The 23851-nt window shown below is 37.1% G+C and overlaps 1 protein-coding gene across 2 annotated transcripts in view; it reads left to right on the top strand.

The window, feature by feature from the left end:
- LOC115211592 (FYVE, RhoGEF and PH domain-containing protein 2) overlaps positions 1-23851 on the top strand; it is a 531041-nt gene that overhangs the window by 86815 nt on the left and 420375 nt on the right. The window contains exon 2 of one of the 2 annotated variants that reach the window (XM_029780160.2): positions 6947-6997. The exons of the other annotated variant lie outside the window; for it this stretch is intronic. Coding sequence (XP_029636020.1) covers positions 6947-6997 — 51 coding nt within the window. The remainder of the gene's footprint in view (positions 1-6946; positions 6998-23851) is intronic. 2 annotated transcript variants of the gene reach the window in all.

Below are 23851 nucleotides of genomic sequence, written 5' to 3'. Positions count from 1 at the left end.
ATTATATATGCACTTTAGATGAGTTGTAGTGCACCTGAGCACTGTACACAATGTTTATTATTATTATTATTTATAATCAAATGTGTCTTCCTTCGGAATGCTGCCCCTCAATACTGTCAGATGTGATTTGGACACAGTTACTTCTCCATCACAACGGGAGCCTGCAGGGTTAGACTGATGGCATAACAAAAAAACCCAACAGCAACACAATATTCTTGTTCCAAAGTGACAAGGCTCTCCTCTGGGAGGCAGCCTGCAGCTATACTTTCTCCAGTGGTGACCTTGTAAAATCAACATTGGACCTGACAAGCACAGGACTGCAAACTAACAAAACTGCTGGCTACTCTTTGACAGATTTCCTTTTGGAACATAAAGTTGCAGAAAGTTGGGCCACTAAACCACCTCCCTACTTAGTTTGATCAGGTTAGGTATTGCCATCCATAGGAACGAACCCTACAAGTTGGTGTGGGTCTCTTGATATCTCTCCTTTGCCATTCATTAGGGTAAAGCATTCGCCATTTGGTTTGTTCAGGCTACCAAACATTTTTGTAGTTCATTGTCATGCAACAAAAAATCTGAGTTACCAATGAAATAAATCTACTGAAATGGAAAAACAAAATTTTTGGTTGTAAACATAAACAATTTAAAATTCCTTAATTGCTATATACATATACATATATGTGTATATTTGTATATAAATAGATAACTGTAACCAGATACTTTGTTCTTTTGCGTTGTAAAATAATAATCTGGTCATACAATATTTTTCTGTCACTCGAGGAGTCGGGTGACAATATTTGTGTTATAAAGTTCTATATTCATAGAAATGAAACCTAAATACTCATGGGTTGTGTCCTTTGGTGGAAGAGCCATTGTTATTAAACATAACTTCATTATTTCTTAGCATAAAACGACTTTTTTTTATATATAAATCATCTAAATACTTATGTAGATGCATGCATGAGTGTGTGTGTATATATATATATATATATATATATATATATATATATATATACATACTTACATATATGTATATACTTACATATATGTATATACCTACATCTATATGTATATATACATACATATATGTATATACTTACATATATGTATATACCTACATCTATATGTATATATACATACATATATGTATATACATACATCTATATGTATATATACATGCATATATAAAGGTACAGGACATCAAAAAATGTTGAACACAATAGATGTAGGTATGTACATATATGTATGTATATATGCATATATCTATATATTATTTATATTATTATTATATGATCGAATGCCACACATCCTTTTCCAAGTATATATATATATATATATATATATATATATGTATATATATATATATATATATATATATATGGATGCTGTAAATAGAACAGAGTACGTTTTAAAATTAGTTCATTTATACTATACCACCATGGCAAGTTAAAAGTACATAACGAATAATGAACCAAGCACAAATTATTATCTATTGTAAATACATACTACTACACACTGCTAACACAGCAAATATATGCCATATTATATAATATTATATATAATATATATAGACATACACATACACGTCACATCACCATCATTAGCACTTATTTACATGTAGGTTTTCACAGGCTGGCATGGGTGTTTTCTTTGACCGACCAGGGCTGGTAAGCCGAGTGGCTGCACCAGACTCCAATCGATTTGGCATGGTTTCTATCTATAGCTGGCTGCCCTATCTAATGCCAACCACATCTGGAATTAATGTATGGTGCTATTATGTGCCACAGGAACAGGTGCCAGTTATATGACACTGGCATCGGCCACATTGCCTCCATGGGGCCCAACACTTGAATGGTACTTTTTATGTGCCACCGACACAGAATCTAGTCAGATGGCACTGGTATCGGCCACACTCAAATGTTGCTTTTTATGTACCACTAGCATGGGTGCCAGTTAGGCAGCACTGGCAACAGCCACACTTGAATGATGTTTTTTACATGCCATGACTATGATTTCACTTGGTTCAACAGGTCTTCTCAAGCACACCATATTGCCCAATGATTGAAGGGGCAATATGGGCACACTGGAATCCGCCACAACTATGATCTCACTTGGCTTGCTGGGTCTTCTCAAGCATGGCATATCTCCAAAGGTCTTGGTTGCTTGTCATTGCCTCTGTGAGGCCCAATGTTTGAAGGTTGTGCTTCACCACCTCATCCCAGGTCTTCCTGAGTCTACCTCTTCCACAGGTTCCCTCCACTGCTAGGGTGTGACACTTCTTCACACAGATGTCCTCATCCATATGCATCACATGACCTTACCAGCCCAGTCATCTCTCTTGCACACCACATCTGATGCTTCTAATGTCCAACTTTCCTCTCAGGGTGCTTACACTCTGTCGTACATGCACACTGACACTACACATCCAGCGGAACATACTAGCTTCATTTCTCTCAAGCTTACACATGTCCTCAGCAGTCACAGCTCATGTTTCACTGTCGTGTAGTATGACTGTTCGCACACAGGCATCATATAGTCTACCTTTCACTCTGAATGAGAGGCCCTTTGTTACCAGCAGAGGTAGGAGCTCTCTGAACTTTGCCCAGCCTATTCTTATTCTAGCAGCTATGTGCTTATATTCACATGCACAACATTTTTGCAGCCAAGCAGGTCAGAGTTAGTCATGGTTTCTCTACTTAGATTGCAGTGATTATTTTTCTTTTTAGATTTTGTTTAAGTAATAATCACATAGACTCGAAGCAGGAGCCAGAAAAACCTTCAGTTACAGCATTAAAGAAAGTCAGCATTATAACCTCTAATATTTCTCCTAATTACTACATTTAATCCAATGTTAAAAACATTGTAAATAATCAAACCCACTATTAAATTACATATGTAGTTAGTGCCTTTCTTTAATTAAATATATCGCCAATGTCACTTGATAATTACATTATCCAATTAATCTCTCATTTCACAGCACCACCAAGTAATTATAAATGTTTCTTTTTAGTTAGTTTTAGAAGTGGCGGCAAGTCACTGGCTAACAAATCCTAACAATGCTAAAACACTTCCATTTTTTCTCCCTTGCTTATTTTGCCAGAGAATAATGTTAGCTGGTTCTTAGTGTTTTTGTAAATTACCCTATTAAAGTCAACTGTGCATGTTTCTTATACTGAAAACATTGAAATAATTAGCCCTATCTTTATTTTATGGCTAAGAGTATTCTGTGTCATAAAATGAGCATTGCAAAATCTCATGTTCTGCTGTTCCAGATATTCAGTCTTGTGAGGCTTTTGGAGAATTACAAACATGCATTGGAATAATTGTGCAATTGTTAGGCATCATCTGGTTAATAAAAGTTGTGTGTGTGTGTGTGTGTGTGTATGTATGTGTAAATGTGTTTGAGAGAAAAATTGGGCATAAGAGGCATCATGTGTTGTGTGCAAGAGAGAAGACTGTGCTGGTATGGTTATGTGAGGCATATGGACGTAGACAGCTGTATAAAGTGGTGCTAATCTCTAAATGTGGTGGGGACCTGTGCAAGAGGAAAACTCGGGAAGATATGGGATGAAGTGGGGAAAATTAATCTGAAGATGCTGTCGAGCTAAGTAAAATCGAGGCCAGAAAGGCATGTCCGTTATGTTCATGCCCCCACCCTCCACACAATTTGTCTCTGATAAACCTCTCCCCTGCATCCCATCTTCCCAACATCTCCCTCTTCACCCCCTTTATGCTCACCATCTTCTGTACCTTCTCCTCTCTAGCTCCCAATCTTCCCAGTTGCATCTCTTCCCCTCAACAATCCTCCTTCCATTTCTGCCCACTCGCTACATTCCCTCTCATCCATGTCCCACCCTCCTTTCCAAGTCTGGCAAACTTACCCACACACTCACTCTATCCAATCCTTGGTCCCACTTTTATACTCCCTGTAACTTGAGTGTACCCCATCTCACAGCTTCACCACTTCACTCTCTCCTTCGCTCCTCCCTCTCTCCTCTCTCTTCCTCTCCTACTAAGGTAGCCACGTATTTCCTTTACTGCAAGACATCTGTTTCTGTCCCTCTTCTCATACTCTAATCTCACATCTGGCACAAAGCCACCTTCCGCAATACTACTCCCCACTCTTGTGAATTATTTGGTGACCTCATTGCTGCTGTTGCCACATAAAATAAAACACCCAATTCACTCTGTAAAGTGATTGGCATAAGGAAGGGCATCCAGCTGTAGAACTCATGCTAAAACAGACAGTAGAACTTATTGCAGTCTTCTGATTCACCAGGTCCAGTCAAACCACCCAACTCTTGTCAGTATAGAAAACAAACATTGAATGACAATGATGATTATATCAATCATAGTCATGACTCACAAGTGAATATGATCTGGTATTGTGTAGCAGACTTTTGCTACTTGTTTTAGGTGCCTGTGTTGTTACATACAGACACCTCACTAGCCTGGCCTTCACAACTGCAACATCCAAGAAAAGGCAATTGAGAGGGGGACAGTGGACTGCACCAACACTAGACTGGAGCGCTGAAATGAAATTGCTTTGCTGAAAGACAAAAAACCTCTGTTCAACTCAGAGATCAAATCCATGGCCTTGAACCCGGTGCATGTAAGTCTCCTATCACTGAGCTTGCAATGTAGGTTTCACATATGGTTGTCACTATTTCCTTTATTTTCGTATCTCTTTTATTCTTTTACTTGTTTCAGTTATTTGACTGTGGTCATGCTGGAGCACTGCCTTTAGTTGAGCACATCAACCCCAGGATTTATTCTTTGTAAGCCTAGTACTTTATCGGTCTCTTTTGCCAAACCACTAAGTTACGGGGGACGTAAATACACCAGCATTGGTTGTCAAGCGATGTTGGGGGACAAACACAAACACACAAACATATACACACACATACATACATACTACATACATACATACATACATAAATACATTATATATATATATATATATATATATATAAGTTCAACAAAACAATTTAGATTCAAATGAATATGGTACTTAATTTAGATGCGCCAGAATTTTTTATGGTATTACCCATAAAATTACGTGGTTTTTTTGGGGTTTTTTTTGGTATATATATAGACATATATACAATGGGCTTCTTTCAGTTTCTGTCTACCAAATCCACTCACAAGGCTTTGGTTGGCCCATGGCTATAGTAGAAGACACTTGCCCAAGGTACCATGCAGTGGGACTGAACCTGGAACCATGTAGACCGTAAGCAAGCTACTTACCACACAGCCGCTCCTATGTATCTATTAATTCCAGCTATAGACATTTGCTTAGGAAGCAATGAACCCCATTAGCCTGCTTTGCTAGTTATGCTACAAGGAAAATAAATTTTTTACTGATATCCAATGACATGTTTTGGAGTTATGGATTATTTTCATTCATTTAAATATATATGCAAAATTTGGACCTTAAGGCAACTAAATCTTATACTATTTGAAATGCCATCGTCTGGATGACTGAATAGTAAGAATGAATAGTTGAAATTAGTGAAGGAAATCTTTATATAAAATTCATTTCCGAACAATGTATGAAATTGCTTAAATATTTAGAACCATATGAGAAAGGTTAAGGAAAAAGAAAATCGATGAGAAAGGGTTCGGATAAAATAGGATAAACAATGACATTGTAAAAAAACACCCTCATAAATTATGGATTATTCAGCCTTTCTGTCTTTTGTTTATTTTCCCCTAATTATTATTCAATTATTAATAACAAACCCCAAAACAAATTCTATATTTTCTCCTCTTCTTTCCATATATATATATACATATATATACATATATACATATATATATATATATACATATATATATACATATATATATATACATATATATATATAATATAATATATATATATCTATATATATGTATATATATGTATATATATGATATGTATATATATATGTATATATATATATGTAAATATATGTATGTATATATATGTATAATATATATATGTATATTATATATATAATATATATGTTATATATATGTATATATATATATGTAATATATATATACATATATATATATATATGTATATATACACACATTATATATATACATATATATATATGTATATATATGTATATATATATACATATATATACTATGTATATATATATATATATACATATATATATATATATACATATATATATATATACATATATATATATATCATATATATATATGTATATAATATGTATGTATATATATATATGTATATATATATATGTATATATATATATGTATATATTATATATACATATCATATATATATATAACATATATATATATATATATATATATATTATATATATTATACATATTATATATATATATATCTTTCAGCAAAACAATTAAGATTCAAGTGAATTCCAATGAGAAGGTGAATCCATCCATAAAAATGCAGATATAATTTCCGGAGACATGAGGAAAGCTGTTGATCACACAGCAGTTCATTTCACAACTTCTCTGGGAAGTTAATCTTTTTAGAAACTTTTTATAAAACTGTGCATCATTAGAAAGCAATTTGAGTCTGCTTATAATTTGACTTTAAATTTCATAGAACTCACTCCTAATACTTCATGAGGATAGACACACTCTCTAGGATGTCTGGAAAACATATATGTGATTTAGCTGATGAATACTGGACATTTGTATTTGCTGCAATACTTGCAGCTTTAAATAAAATTGTTCTTGGTATGAAACAATTGTACTAAACTACTAATCCATTCTTGTTGCTTTTTTCTTGGTTATAATAAGACAATAAGAAGGGAATGTGTACTAAATTTACCTGTACCTGTCTTCTTTTTTCATATGGCTTGAGAAACGTAAGCTTTTTTGTTACATGGAATTGCCAATGTTGCCATTTACCTTTTTGGATTCTATTACAAAAACTATCTTTGCATTTCAGATCTCAAACCACCTGATGGGTTGGAAACTGAGAGCTATGTGAAATTCCAAGGTAAGTAGTTAATTGTAATCAAGATATCAATTCAATTTCTTTATTAATTAATTGTTTTAACTTTATTGAGACCAGTGACATTTGTACAAGAGCTTCAATTCTTAATGAGCATTTTTATGTTGCAGTTGTTATTTAGTCCCCTGTCAGCCTTGATTAAGCTGACCCCTAGTAAAATATATCAAATCCATAATCATCCCATAAATTGTTAAGGTATTGTGTAGGTCAGCTACCAGAAAGCTGTGACCCACCGGACTTTCAGAATGGCCTAATGAAAAATTGTTTTGAGTGTTTTTAGTTGTGTGGCTTACTTCATGGTGAGCTAAGTCACATGTGTCCCACTTTTTTATTATATATATATATATCATCATCATCATCATCGTTTAACGTCCGTTCTCCATGCTAGCATGGGTTGGACGGTTCGACCGGGGATCTGGGAAGCCAGAAGGGCTGCACCAGGCTCCAGTCTTATCTGGCAACGTTTCTACAGCTGGATGCCCTTCCTAGCGCCAACCACTCCGTGAGTGTAGTGGGTGCTTTTTACGTGCCACCTGCACTGGTGCCAGGCGAGGTTGGCATCAGCCACGGTCGGATTGGTGCATTTTACGTGCCACCAGCACGGAAGCCAGTCAAGGCAGCACTGGCTTCGGCCACGATTTGGATGGTGCTTTTTACGTGCCACCGACACGGAAGCCAGTTGAGGCGGCGCTGGCATCGGCCACGATTCGGATAGTGCTTTTTATGTATCTCCAGTCCAGGGGTCCTGGCATCTGCCGGGTGCCAGTCATAGGATTGGTTCAATTTCAATTCCGATTTAGGTGTGGGCATGGCTGTGTGGTTAGGGAGCTTGCTTCTTAGCTACATGGTTTCGGGTTCAGTCCCACTGCGTGGCACTTTGGGTAGGTGTCTTCCACTATAGCCCCGAGCTGACCGAAGCTTTGTGATTGAATTCGGTAGGTGGAAGTTACTGCCATGTGTGTATGTGTGCGTATAGCTGCTCAGTGCCTCTCCGAAAGAGAGAGAGAGGGATATACAAATATAAAATTATAATTTAGGGTATCTAAGGGATACCACAATGCTTGAAATAGCAGCCAAAACTTGACTCTAAAACCACATTAAATGTTCATACAGCACTAGTTTTTACTAGCTTATTTTGTCTTTTTGTCTTCTCTCCTGGTGCTGTATGAACATTTAATGTGGTTTTAGAGTCAAGTTTTGGCTGTTATTTCAAGCGTGGTGGTATCTCTTAGATACCCTAAATTATAATTTTAATAATAATTATTACCTTTGAAGGTTTTTATTCCCATGCTGGCCACCTGATAAGATCGATATTTAAATAACGATCTTATCCTTATTTATATATATTATTTATGTATATATATATATATATATATATATATATATATATATATATATATATATATACACTTTCATAATTTTGTTCATAAACTTATGTACTTCTTTCCTTCAACCCACAACTGATGGAATAGTTGTGGGCTTTGCAGTATTTGGTTTCATTGAGACCTTACTCCTACACCAACTTTGTCTTTCATCTTATTAAGTTTTATAAAGTAATTCTCAAACAAGAACTCCTCCAACCCTGCTTCCTGCCTGTAATTGTGTGTCTGTGTGCCATCCATAAAACCTGTTATGGATTATAGAATATCAAGGGGGTACTCTCATTAAGTTCTTTAGGATCTAGGTCAACCCTGAGTGAATAGATCTATGTTCAAGTCTGTTCTAACCATGATTACCTTATTTTTTCCTTTTTCGTTTTGGACTACATTATCTAATGTAGTTTTCCTTCTTTAAAATGATGCTCTGTGATTTGAGAGAGGTTTTGCAGTTATTTTTAGCAAGCTTCCTAATTAACCTACTTATAGAAGTATATGCTAGGGAGCCCAAAGCTTCATACCACATCTTTTTACTACATTAATGATTCCTAGAAGGGAATCCTTTTTATAAATTTTTGTTATCTATGTATCGATGTGTTAGTCTTTGATTAAAATGCAAAATGAGTTTATAATTAACTGCCTGCTTCTATCAGTAGGGGGCAATTTGAGATACAAGTAGCAATTAACACTCTCTCAAACTATGTACAAATCCTTTAATATTAATGGTATTATTTTCTATTAGTCTCACATATTTGCAGATATTCATACATCCTGTTTATATCATGATTTTAGAATAAGTATATCATGTCTCTGTGTATTATAAAAGGTGTCTGAGAGGGTTGGGATACAGGAACATTATCCAGCTCGAAAACCCTGCCTCAGAAAATCCATCCGACTTATGCTAGCATAGATTAACAGACGTGGTGATTAAGATCATGGTGATGTTGTTGGTGGTGATGATGATGTGGTGATTGTGGTGATGGTTGTGATGATGGTGATATTTTATCTTAGCTGGACTTTTCAGTTGCCAAAGTTACCTTTGATGTTAACCTGCTGTTGTGTTTTATCTATGAAAATATCCAATTTCATTGTGTTGGTCTTATATGTAATGCAGGACCTATTTCTTTACATTTGTGTGTGTGTGTGTGTGTGTGTGTGTGTGTGTGTGTGTGTGTGTGTTTGATTTGTTGTTAGTTTTTGATCTGAAACTGCAATAAGATCTTTTGTTTCTTTTTCCAGAATGGATGGAAATTCCCAATTGTTAATTGATTTTCATTTTGTTAGAATCAAGTATATCTAAACATCTATAATTGGTTTGGTCACCTACTTTCAGAGAAAACAGTATTAAAACACACCACAACGATGTAACGCTGTTAAAAGATCTTCATTCTTTGCATGAAAATGTAAAGAAATATTTAGAATACAGAACACCACAAATTGCTCCTTATACTGCAGAAATTCATAAACTTAACATTGTATTGAGAAATCCATACACAACAGAAACCCATACATAAATAGATTTATTGAGGAAACACAAACACCAACAACTCATATATACAAACCAAAGTGGGAACTTCTACAATGGTTGCTTCATCTGCTAGGAATAGCTGCCAGGTCTCTCTTAAACCATGCTCCATCATCTTAGAAAAGGACACATTAGATAATGTGGGCCTTTGTTTTCTGTACATAGGAAAAAGACAGGATGGCCTTAGCTGGAATGTCTTTGATCATAGGTCTACTCAGTCAGAAATGACCAGGGCTGAACAACTACAGTGATGTTTAGAAATTTAAATAGATTAAATCTATAGAAAGAACAGACTCAGGTACAACACTATCATGATAAGTTATTACTGATTACAGTGACCTCTGCTCCTCAGATATTGCTGATTTCCACGTGTCTATCACATCCACTCATCAAATCCTGCACTATTACACTGCCCTTCCTCTTCAGAGGAACTTCCTCCTTGCTCCCTGGAAATTCCTGCTTGCATATGTTTTTCCTGTAACTGACAACTTTCAACTGTTAAAGGATAATATTACCTTTCTTGGAGACCCTATGAAAGCCTTAAGCGCAGCCCCTTCTCTCAGAACAACCCAATAAAAACATGAAAAAGGAGTTCCTCCCTGCCAATCCCTTATCTCCTGGTATGTAAATATAGATTGATTTCCAAGTTGTTGATCCTTTATATTATATTCCATGTTAGCAAATGATTTGAACAAACAGTGATATTGCTTCTGTATAAGTTTCTCATTCTATTAATGAATTAAGCAAACTGTCTGTTCAGTAAATATCAAATACCTTCTAATCTTAGGAACATGATCTCTCGTCCACTTAAAGAAGGATTACAAGGAAGTTGGGGAATTCTTTGTCTTCTAATCAGAAGCATTATCATAATTTATTTATCTTTCTTTGTCTTCATCTCCCAATCTCTCTTTCTTTGTGTCTGTCTCTTGCTCTCTGAATAACTGTCAGTCTCTGGTTGTTCCTGCTTTTTCTTGTCTAATTATCATTCTGTTTGACACTGTCTTCATTTTCTACATCCCCCCCCGCCACCCGCCACATCCGTATCTATCCTTAGAGTTTTATCTTATATTCCTTTCATCTTACTTTTTTTTTTTTGGTTTGTTTTCTCTCTTAATTCACTATTCTCTCCAACCATCCTCTCTCCTACTCACCAACTCTTCTATCTAAAGAATTAAATCCTATTAAATATTAGTTCAGTTTGAAGCTAAAAATACTAAATCCATAAAAATATTTCACTGTTATCTCTCATTCCTTCATCTCTCACAATTTCCTTATTTCCTATCATATCCAGTGGAGATATGATATAGAAATCAATATATCAATGCCATAAAAAATTATCTCCTAATCAGACTAGAGTCTCTCTCTCTTCCTGGCTCCACTTTCTTGCCATGTAAGCACAGTGATGTATCTTGTCCAACCTAGCCAACTCTTCATATACTGAGGACAATACAAACTCAATGACACACTTAATCAAGTAATCTGGTACCTTACCAAATTAGTCATTGCTTTTTTGCTTCCTTTTAAAGAATTGATTTATTATTGTAGCATAATTATTACTACTATCCACATGATAATCTTTGATCATTCACTCATTCATTCATTCATTCACTCATTCATCTTTTCCATGTGGAGGCACAATGGCCCAGTGGTTAGGGCAGCAGACTCGCGGTCGTAGGATCGCGGTTTCAATTCCCAGACCGGGCGTTGTGAGTGTTTATTGAGCGAAAACACCTAAAGCTCCCATGAGGCTCCGGCAGGGGCTGGTGGTGATCCCTGCTGTACTCTTTCACCACAACTTTCTCTCAGTCTTTCTTCCTGTTTCTGTTGTACCTGTATTTCAAAGGGCCAGCCTTGTCACTCTCTGTGTCACGCTGAATATCCCCGAGAACTACGTTAAGGGTACACGTGTCTGTGGAGTGCTCAGCCACTTACACGTTAATTTCACGAGCAGGCTGTTCCGTTGATCGGATCAACCGGAACCCTCGTCATCGTAACCGATGGAGTGCTTCCATCCATCTTTACCATTCATTCATTCATTCATCCATTCATTCTTTCATTCATTCTTCCTTCATTTATTCCCTTTCCTCTGTGATGACTGCCGTTTGAGTCCCATAACTCCTTCATAGGAACACCTCTAGTTGGCTGTATAATATTGCTGCATAAGGTTATGACTGACTATATTTCGATAGCTGCTGTAGCCAATTCTGTCTGTCTGTCTCTGCCCCCCCACTCTCTCTCTCTCAGCAGATATATAATAATATGCATAATTTTGTACTAAGAGTGCCTGTGGAAACTTGACTGCTATTTTGAAAACTATGTGAAAGTTAGAAGTTTATAGAAAATCCTGAAAAGAATTTTCTTTTTGAAAAAATTTTTTTTTAAGAAGCATTTAATTCTTGAGATAGTATAAAGTCCACATAAGTGGTACTGAAGATGCAGTCTTAATGAGAACATCTTTGAAAGCTGTATTCTTTGTTAAACACTTATAATCTCTTCTGTCTTGAGAGCTATCTGTTAGTTTTATTGTTACATCAAGAAGTGAATGTGTTCTAGAAAAAGCTGTGTACGGTTATTTATAAAATAATATTGGCTCACTTTTCTTTGCTTTCCTTTGTGATTATGTTATTAGAATCATTGATAATCTATTGAAAGAATAATGTGCATAGTGAAAGCTTTAAACCTTCTTAACTATGGAATGAAATCTAATAAATAATCCATAATATCTTTAATAAATCTTAATGTGCTGAAGTCCATCCTTATTTTTTGATATCAAAGAAAAGTGGAAATGGCTAGGATTGAACCCACATCCCTTATGAACAAAGTGCAGTAGTTATCTCACTTGGTTGTGAATTTCAAAAACGATGTATATCATAATATATATGTGGTTGTGGAGGCGCAATGGCCTAGTGGTTAGGGCAGCGGACTCGCGGTCGCAGGATCGCAGTTTCGATTCCCAGACCGGGCGTTGTGAGTGTTTATTGAGCGAAAACACCTAAAAGCTCCACGAGGCTCCGGCAGGGGGTGGTGATCCCTGCTGTACTCTTTCACCACTCTTTCTTCTGTTGGCCTGCTCGCTTAGCCAGCGGGATGGCGTCATTCGAAGGCTAAAAACAATGCGAACGCATTGTGACCAGCGATGTGTAACAACATCTGATGGTCTGGTCGGTCACGTGGTCACGTGATATATATGGTTAGAGATGAAAGTCAGAGTAGCAGAAAGTACTGATGGTGTGAATTTGTTTAAAGTGAAACTCAACTTTCCAGGAGGTGACCCCCACACTTGATTTCATGACTGTCCTCTGCGGTACATATGAAATGAAACATGCAGGATCCAGTTAGGAAACTGCAACGGACTGCTGCTGACCCAGTTATAGTTTCAAGTGGCATAGCCCTCTTTATCCACCGGTTACACTCAGTCTGGGTCTGGGTCCTTATCTTCAACCTTGCTGCTGTAACGGGATCACATGTGGTCGCATCATATAGATAATATAATCGCACGCGATCCCATTCTTAATGTTTTAGACAAACCATTTATACATGCAGAACAATAGAGCATAAGGGATTGAGAACAAGTCACTGTTTGAGAGGCAAGATAAGATTTTATTTACAATGAAGTTAAGGTTGGAAGTGTATGGGAGCATGCAACACGTGTTTGTGTCTGTGTGTTAGGGCGTGACAGAACAATGAATGTGGTTGGCATAGAAAAGTACCTGATGGTGGAAGATAGCAGTCTTTGGTTGTTGAGCGTACATCGGCATAGTGGTTAAGGAACCATTGTATCATTTTGTTGTTTAGCGCTGTCTCTGAAGCTAGTTCTTACAAGAACTAAAGACAGGTAATTGATTTACTGTTTATGAGGTACACGAAGTGTAAGAGTTCAATATCAAGATGTTGTGTCTCGGAGCTGACATCTGTTGAATCGCTTGTTGCGTTTATCTTCCTGATATGAATTCCTTTCAGATATATTCACTGTAGCCGTTTTTTCCGTGGTGAGATTTCACCTAACCGCTATAGTTGAATCTGTGATAATCTTGTGTACTATTTGAAACTTCGTAGCTAGGGACGATGTTTGCTTGGTTTTTGTTCCTCTTGATATAGATTCCTGCAACTGTTTTTCCGTGGTGTGGTTTTCACACAAACAGTATGAGTTGGTTTTGTAGCCATCTTATGTACGAGCTAAAACTTCGTAGGTAGCGACGGAGTTGGTGATGCCGTTATGTCTGGTTATATGGTCTCCGACCAAGACCTTAGAAGGTCTTAAGCCGACAGACCAGCTCTGTGGTCAGAGACTTAGCTCTGAAAAGAACTAAAAGCCTAAGACGAATATTTGTCTGAAAAACCCTTGTTTTATACAGTTTATTGGGCTCAAAATGAACTTCAGAAATGGAAAGCTGTGATTGGCTGCTTGGAACTATGGCGCGAAAATAAGCGGAGGCAAATCGCGTCACGTGATAACCAGCGGTGCGAACGTAGTAGAGACCAACGTGTCAGCCAATTGAATTAGTGTTTACACAATGTTGAACTAGCCGAAGATGTTTGTAATCTCGACCGAGGTTATTCTTAATACTCTTCTCAAACAGTGAAGATAGCCATGAGAGAACGATATTGCTACACTGCCAAAAGTGGCCCTAGCAGGAATTTAGAACTCCCAGTGGCATCACTCTCAGCCATTGGTCCATGCAAGCTCCTTCACCGTGATAAAGAGCAACTATATATATATGTGTGTGTGTGTGTGTGTGTAATATATCCACTATTAACTGTATTTGCTCCTCAACCCTACCCAATCACTGTAGTCATCATCTGCTCTTCTTATCTTCCCTCCAATGCATATTTAAAAATCAATTACTCCTAAGCCCTTGTTTTTCATTCTTTATATCTGCCCTCCACCCCTGCCACATCTGTAACCACCTCTTTCATGTCACACTCTTGCAACCTCTACCCTTCCATACTTCCTCTTCTTCTGTACCAGTCTACTTCTATTCACCATCTTGTACCTTGAAAGCTCACATTGACACCTCGTCACTTCTATTTTATCTCTCTTTCTAGCTCTACTTCCAGTTACTTCTGCCTGCTTTTTGATTATGCGAATAACCATGCATGTAACTTCTCTGTAGTAAGAGACTTGTTCCAGGGGAGGTGGTGGTGGGTGCTTCTTTCATTCTCTAACCACTCATTACTGAGCTTAAAGTCACCTACTGTAGCCTCACTTAGCTGAAGGTGATCTTAGTCTTGTAAGCTACATGGCGACCTTGCTAGTGGGGCTACTGTGAAAAACACACCCAGTACATTCTGTAAAGTGGTTAGCATTAAGAAAGGCATCCAGCCATAGAAACCATGCTATAGCAGACACTGGATCACGATGTAGTCCTCAGACCCATTGGCTTTTGTTAAACTATCCAAGCCTTGCCAGCATATGGATATCAACTGAAAAAAGTTGATAAAACTATATATATGTATGTATGTGTGTGTGTGTGTGTGTGTGTATGGCAAAGATCTCCTTTGGTCAAGAATGACCATGGGATCAACGTTAGCAGAAATGTTAGCATGTTGGGCAAAATGTTTAGCAGTATTTCGTCTGCCATTAAATTCTGAGTTCAAATTCTGCAGAGGTCAACTTTGCCTTTCATCCTTTCAGGGTCGATTAAATAAGTACCAGTTATGCACTGGGGTCGATGTAATCAAGTTAATCCATTTTTCTGACCTTGTTTGTCCTCTCTGTGTTTAGCCCCTTGTGGGTAGTAAACGAAATGGAATGACCATGGGATTGCACAAAAAAAGTTCTCCTCTAATGCACAAGTCCGGGAAAGGTTGTTTGTGGAAGACCAGCAGTCATCCATGCATACCAGTCTCCCATCACCATACCACCAATGTTGACCAAGAGAAAGGTAAAGGTCAATATAGTTTGGCGCCAATGACATCGCATCTCATTTCTACAGCTGAGTGAACTGGAGCAACATGAAATAAAGTGTCTTGGTTGAGAAAAAAACAGCCTGATCTCTGTGTGTGTGTGTTAAATTAAGTTGGATACACAGATCCAAGGCTGAACAACAAAAACAAGTGCTTCAACCATGTCTACCACCACCCTCTCCAATACCGACCATTATAACCACTTTGAAGGTGTTTGAGTTGCTAGAAATAGCAATGAAATCTCACTACAATCCAGTTCATCGCTGGAATATCTTTTATTATAAGTTTGCTAATTTGGGGCTGATTTTGAGCTGCACACCACCACCACCACCACCACCACCGCCACCGCCACCGCCACCGCCGCCGCCGCCGCCGCCGCCGCCGCTGCTGCTGCTGCTGCTGCTACTGCTGCTGCCACTGCTGCTGCTGCTGCTTTTATTGATTTCCTCATTTCATCTCGTATCTGTTACTTCCTATTTGCATGGATTAGAGTTTTGAACCTTCACAGAAATATTCCTGAAACCAAAATAACCCGAAACAAAATACAGAACAACAGCAAGAAGAAGAAGAAGAACAACAAAAACAGCAGCAACACTTTTAATCACTGCAATAACTGAAATACAATTAAAAAAAAATGAAGTAAACAAAAATCATTCGTTATTACTTGTAAGGTTTCCCTAACAAGATTTAATTTGGGAGGAACCAAGTTTTGATAACTTATCCTTCCGCTTTCTTTTTTATCGTACGGAAGCAAAATTGGTTTCACAACAGTTCAGCATAATCTTATTAATATTCTTATTATAAATACATGAAAGAAATCATCATCATCATCATCTTCATTATCATCATCATCATCATCATCATCATCATTAGTTTTGTATGTTTCGTTTACTTGTAAATCTTTTGCAAAGGATTTCTCAAATCCCTAAAGATTCTGCCTTGAAAGATTTAATTTATTTATATATTTGTGTGTGTGTGTGTGTGTGTGTGTGTGTGTTCATGAGCTTTGAGATAATCTTGTCTAATCTTTTGCAAAGGATTTCTCCAATCCCTAAAAGATTCTGCCTTGAAAGATTTAATTTATTTATATATTTGTGTGTGTGGTGTGTGTGTGTGTGTGTGTGTTCATGAGCTTTGAGATAATCTTGTCTATTTTTTTTCTCTCTTTTGTACAAATAATGACATAACCGTATTATATCTGATACATGAGTGTATATATGCCTGTATGTGTATACGTGTGCACGTATGTATGAATGTATGTATGTATGTATGTATGTGTGTATGAATGTATGTATGTATGTATGTATGTATGTATGTATGAATGTATGAATGTATGTATGTGTGGATTTGCACTGGTTATAAGAACATGTGTATGATATCTGTGTGCATGTGTATTTGCACTGATATAGCTATTTATGTACATATGTGAGCATAGATTATATGTCTGGAGACCAGCTCTGTGGAAAACGAATCGGTGATTATAGGAAAGAATTTCATTGATAACAGAGAAAATTGTTGCTGTTGTTATTTAGCCGCAGGTTGTCCTTGATTGAGAAGTTGTGATTGTACTGTCCTTTTTAGAAGTATTCTGGATTACCTTATTTTGATATCTTCCCTTATTTAAGAGGGAAGGTGCGCAATATTTCAAGAAAATTGTACTGATGTTTGTAGTGACTCGATTAACCATATTGCATATTTTTTCAAATAGTTTTTCTATTAAACAGATAAAATTTGAAAGGAGATAAAATAGAGTACAAAAAGTGCATATACATGCATACACAGATATTTCTACACACACACACATACAACCACAAATGTAGCCCAAAACATACATACATATGTACGTACCTACATACGTACATACGTACATACGTACATACATATACATACATACATATATATATATATATATATATATATTCCGACCGTACGACAGGCACCCATGCCAACCCCCTTTGCTTGCGAAGACATGTTGGGTCAAGCGAAATCGAAATCGAATTGAACCACCCAGGATCCTTTCTGGTGTGGTACGAAAAAGCACTATCCGACTCGTGGCCGATGCCAGCACCGCCTCGACTGGCTTCCGTGCCGGTGGCACATAAAATACACCAATCCGACCATGGCCCGTTGCCAGCCTCGCCTGGCACCTGTGCAGGTGGCACGTAAAAGCACCCACTACACTCACGGAGTGGTTGGCGTTAGGAAGGGCATCCAGCTGTAGAAACATTGCCAGATTAGACTGGAGCCTGGTGCAGCCTTCTGGCTTCCCAGATCCCCGGTCGAACCGTCCAACCCATGCTAGCATGGAGAATGGACGTTAAACGATGATGATGATGATGATGATGATATGCACACAAACATGTACACACATCTTAAAAATAGACACCATCAACTTTGAAAGATTTATTTCTGGAAGCAAAATATCATTTGATGCATCTAAATACTTAATCTAGAATTTGACAGACATGCTTTGTGCATTACACATTGACAATTTTGAAACATCAGGGAATATCCACACAGATCAAATGCTATAATGAAGAGTGTCTCCCTCTAATATTGAGGTGCCTGCAAATGCATGCATGTGTACACACACACACACACACACACACACACACATGCATGCATGCATATGTACACAGGTTTGACTGTGTGATAAGAAGTTTGCTTTCCAACCACATGGTTCCAAGTTCAATCCCACCATTGTGGCTCCTTGGTAAGGCATCTTCTTTTATAGCCCCAGGCTGACCATAGTCTAGTGAGTTGATTTGGCAGATGGAGACTGAAACACTTTTCTGGGTACTGCCATCCAGACGGTGACGGTTAAAACCAATCCAAGGCTCAGTCATTCCTCTTGCCTCCGAAAGGTTCTCATTAGTGTGAATGTGGCCGACAAGACTGATACAAGATAGGCAGACCTGGGCCACTGAGAGCACTAAAAGTGAGAGCACTAAAAATGCTTATATAGTTATTTCCCTTACAAACCCGAGCAACGCCGGGCGATACTGCTAGTATAATATGAAAGAAAATAGTGTGATATCTGGAATCTAAGGAACTTGATATTTCTTGTTATACGGGATGCCACTTGTGTAAAGTTTGATATATCAGTAAAGATGATGACTTCCAAGATTAAGTGAGCTTTCCCAGTATCTCTTTCCATATTAATACGAAGTTATATTGGTCTGTTTGGATATGTGGGTATTTTGAAAATACCTCTGGAGTGATGACCATACCCTGCATAGTTAGGGGCTGCCCCTTGGGCAAGGCATAGCACCTATTCAGCCACTCTGCCAGGGATATGGTGAAATCATGGGACTGCAGCATGGTGGATTGTGAAGAGGTAGTGAAGAGCTCAGCTGAGCCAACAGTGCTTCTTACATTGATGCTGAGCTGAAGAATTCGTGAAGACCAAATGACCAGGATCACCAAGCTTATGAAGAGAGTAACTGCAACACAGCCATAGGGGTGGCATCCATGGTTGTATAAAAATTCACTATGATTCAAGCTCCCAATTCAAATTCATAATGATGGAATGGATGGCAACAAGGTCATGAAAATCCATGAAAAAAATATTGGTCTGTAATGTGCCTTGTCAGTATGGAGTATAATTCTTTTGTAAGATACCATATTTCCATGTTGGCATGGAATTGCATTGGCCTGTAATATATTATATTTCCATGTTGCCATGGAGTATATTTATCTATAAAACTTATTTCAGTGTTGCATAGAGCTGTATAGGTTTTAATATACCATCTTTCATCTCACTCAATCCTGGATTATTGTTCATAACAGATAAAATCATGTTCACTTGATTCCTCTTTCATCTATGGTTATTTTCTATCATCACTATAATGCGTTGTCTCATCTCTGTGCATGCTTCATTGCCTTCATTACCCAATTATTTTCTCAGCTCACTGGTTCTTCTCTGTTCTTGTGAGATAACTTCCTGTGCATTGTTGTAAAGCAATTTGTCTTAAAATTTGAAGAGTTCTACTTTCTGCACACATATTTACTGCAACACAATGGCATATTTTTATAAACACTATGGGCTTTGTACAGCTGGATTGAAAGATACTGGTGCATAGTATATATATATATATATATATATATATACACACACAATGTGTTTATATATATAACGTATATTTGAGAGAGAGAGAAGGTGTGTGTGTATGTGTGTGTGACTGAGAAGGCATGTATCCTAGTGGTTAGCATTTGGCTCAAGATCATTAGGTCAGGGGTTTGATGCCCTTCTGGGTATTAGCGCGCGTCTACGATGAGTCTACGATTTAAAAAAAATTTTCCCAATCATTTTTCCCTCTTTAATGCATTTTTTTTGCTATTATATAAGGGAAGTACCTCTCTAAAAATGTATTATTAAATCTCAGAACGTAAAAAGCTACATAACCCCCCCTTTTGTGGTTATCCATATTGAGATGGCTATTATACTTTACATCTCTAAAAATGCTTATATAGTTATTTCCCTTACAACCCGAGCAACGCCGGGCGATACTGCTAGTATAATATGAAAGAAAATAGTGTGATATCTGGAATCTAAGGAACTTGATATTTCTTGTTATACGGGATGCCACTTAGTGTAAAGTTTGATATATCAGTAAAGATGATGACTTCCAAGATTAAGTGAGCTTTCCCAGTATCTCTTTCCATATTAATACGAAGTTATATTGGTCTGTTTGGATATGTGGGTATTTTGAAAATACCTCCTGGAGTGATGACCATACCCTGCATAGTTAGGGGCTGCCCCTTTGGCAAGGCATAGCACCTATTCAGCCACTCTGCCAGGGATATGGTGAAATCATGGGACTGCAGCATGGTGGATTGTGAAGAGGTAGTGGAAGAGCTCAGCTGAGCCAACAGTGCTTCTTACATTGATGCTGAGCTGAAGAATTCGTGAAGACCAATGACCAGGATCACCAAGCTTTATGAAGAGAGTAACTGCAACACAGCCATAGGGGTGGCATCCATGGTTGTATAAAAATTCACTATGATTCAAGCTCCCAATTCAAATTCATAATGATGGAATTGGATGGCAACAAAGTCATGAAAATCCATGAAAAAAATATTGGTCTGTAATGTGCCTCGTCAGTATGGAGTATAATTCTTTTGTAAGATACCATATTTCCATGTTGGCATGGAATTGCATTGGCCTGTAATATATTATATTTCCATGTTGCCATGGAGTATATTTATCTATAAAACTTATTTCAGTGTTGGCATAGAGCTGTATAGGTTTGTAATATACCATCTTTTCATCTCACTCAATCCTGTATTATTGTTCTCATAACAGATAAAATCATGTTCACTTGATTCCTCTTTCATCTATGGTTATTTTCTATCATCACTATAATGCGTTGTCTCATCTCTGTGCATGCTTCATTGCCTTCATTACCCAATTATTTTCTCAGCTCACTGGTTCTTCTCTGTTCTTGTGAGATAACTTCCTGTGCATTGTTGTAAAGCAATTTGTCTTAAAATTCTGAAGAGTTCTACTTTCTGCACACATATTTACTGCAACACAATGGCATATTTTTATAACACTATGGGCTTTGTACAGCTGGATTGAAAGATACTGGTGCATAGTATATGTATATATATATATATATATATATACACACACAATGTGTTTATATATATAACGTATATTTTGAGAGAGAGAAGTGTGTGTGTGTATGTGTGTGTGACTGAGAAGGCATGTATCCTAGTGGTTAGCATTTGGCTCAAGATCATTAGGTCAGGGGTTTGATTCTCAGATGGGTACCATGTTATCTTTGCTCTTCATGTTTCCCTAGTCCACTTAACTGAGAATACCAGTGGCACATCCAGGGGGATAGTTTTTTATAATTTCGGATGCTTAAACTCCATGAAAACTAGAAACAAACTCCAGACTAAGTCTGTATGTTTTAGATGGACTCAAGCTATGTACCATCATCATCACCACCATTTCGCATCTGCTTTCCATGCTGGAATAGGTTGGACAATTTGGCAGGAGCTGACTTGCCAGAGGTTGCACCAAACTCCAATGTCTGCTTTGGCATAGTTCCTATGGCTAAATGACCTTCCTAATGTCAACCACTTTATAGAGTATTGGGTACTATTTTCATGGCAGTGGCACTTGAGAGGTCACGAAGTAACTTTCAAGATAAGAACCCTCAAGTGAGGTGGTAGGGTGTAGTATTGAGGAGTTTGCTGTCAGGTGATTATACCATAAATTCTTGAGTATAGTCCACCCTTGAGTATAATATGCAGGGGTTTTTAGGGAGCTGTACCTCTGAAAAATCTAAACCTTGTGTATAATACGCACCCCTTCTCTAACTTGAGTTAAAGAGGGCTATATAACGTCCTTGGTTTGTAAAAATGTATACAGTAACGTCCTTTATTATTATTGTATATATAACATAATGCAAACTTGTAACTTTTTTGTGCATTTTGTTGGCAGAAAATAAAGAAATAATATTTAATAAATGTTGCTAACTGCAAGTTATGGATGATTTGAGGTATTTTTGTGCCCGACATCACAAAATGCATCCGAATAAACATTGCCGGACAGCAAATAGAGACTTGGACATTGCCTAGAAAATAATTTTCATTTTTAACCTCGTATATAGTAAGCACTAGAGATTTTGACCTTTAAACTTTAGGAAAAAAGTGCAGATTATACTTGGGGATTTACGGTATATTTAAAGTTCTAATGAACAGATCATGCGGAATTTCTTTTTTTTCTTTTTTGGACTCACTGTTTGCATTAAAAGTATAATAAGTTCTCCCCTCCACTTTGCACAAACCAAGGGTAACTCCTGTTACTTAACCCTTTAGCATTTAAACCAGTCATATCTGGCCTGAGTGTTTTACCTGTTTTATGTATGTTCAAACCCGTCAGATATTGCTGCTTGCACCTAACAGACAATGTCATTGCAAGTATTAACAATCACATCATTGAAATATCCAAGCCACAAGTTAATGCATGATCAATTCAGGACACTGAATAAATAATCATTACATTTGACAGTAATCTGAATACTAAAGGGTTAAACTAGAGCATGCTATTCAAGAATCAAAGCCATTTAATTGAAATTGGGGAACATGTAGCATATAAGAGCACATTTTCTAGCTATCTCTCATAAAAGTGGGAAAACCTATATGCATTCATTTATAGGAAGAATTTATGAAAAAAACAAAAGACGAAGACAGGTGGTGTACAAAACAAACAGATGTATTTCTATAACGCTCAGGAATAGAAAAAGTCTTTTACGTTTCAAGCCTACTCTTCTACAGAAAGGGACACAGAAAAAAACAAGGAGAGAAAAAATGTGTGTAGTGGCTAGCAATCTATCATGGCGACTGACTTGGATACACGAGAAGGAAAGTAGGGGAGATAACAAAGTAAAGATGACCCCCAACATGAAGGTGTGTGTGTGTATAAGAGAGTATGTATGTGCGTGTACATTCATTAATATATGTCTTAGGCATGCATTGTATATCTTACATTTGTGTAGGAAAGTCTCTGATGAAGATCATTTTGAAGGGCTTTGTTAGGCAGTTGTGTCTTCTTTTACTAGTATGTTGTTTTGACATTGTTAACCTTACGAATTTTCAACCCCAGTCTGCACAAATCTGATCAACAGGCTAGTAACCTAATAATATCGCTATTTGACCAGTCATGTCTTTGTCTGAATATGAATACATTTATCTGTAAATACTTACTGGTGTGTGTGTGTGTGTATGTGTGCATGTGTATGTATTGGAGCTCAACCCAATCTCCAACTCTGCTTTGATCTTGTCAAACAATCCAACTCTTCCTTGTCAGCAAAGAAGATACATGTTAAATGATGATAATAAGCCCGTACATTTTGCCATATTTTAGGATAAAGAATATTCTCATCTTTTGGTTATAACATCCTTTTGAAACATACAAAAGATAGTCTTACAAATGTATAAAATTAGATACTAACAAAAAAAAAAGTAAATTTTCTATATATCATTTTAATGCTAAAGGGTCTTTTGAATCTGATTCTG

Source organism: Octopus sinensis, linkage group LG5 (assembly GCF_006345805.1).
Source record: "Octopus sinensis linkage group LG5, ASM634580v1, whole genome shotgun sequence".
NCBI classification, from domain to species: Eukaryota; Metazoa; Mollusca; class Cephalopoda; order Octopoda; family Octopodidae; genus Octopus; species Octopus sinensis.
This window is presented reverse-complemented; position numbering and strand designations above follow the sequence as displayed.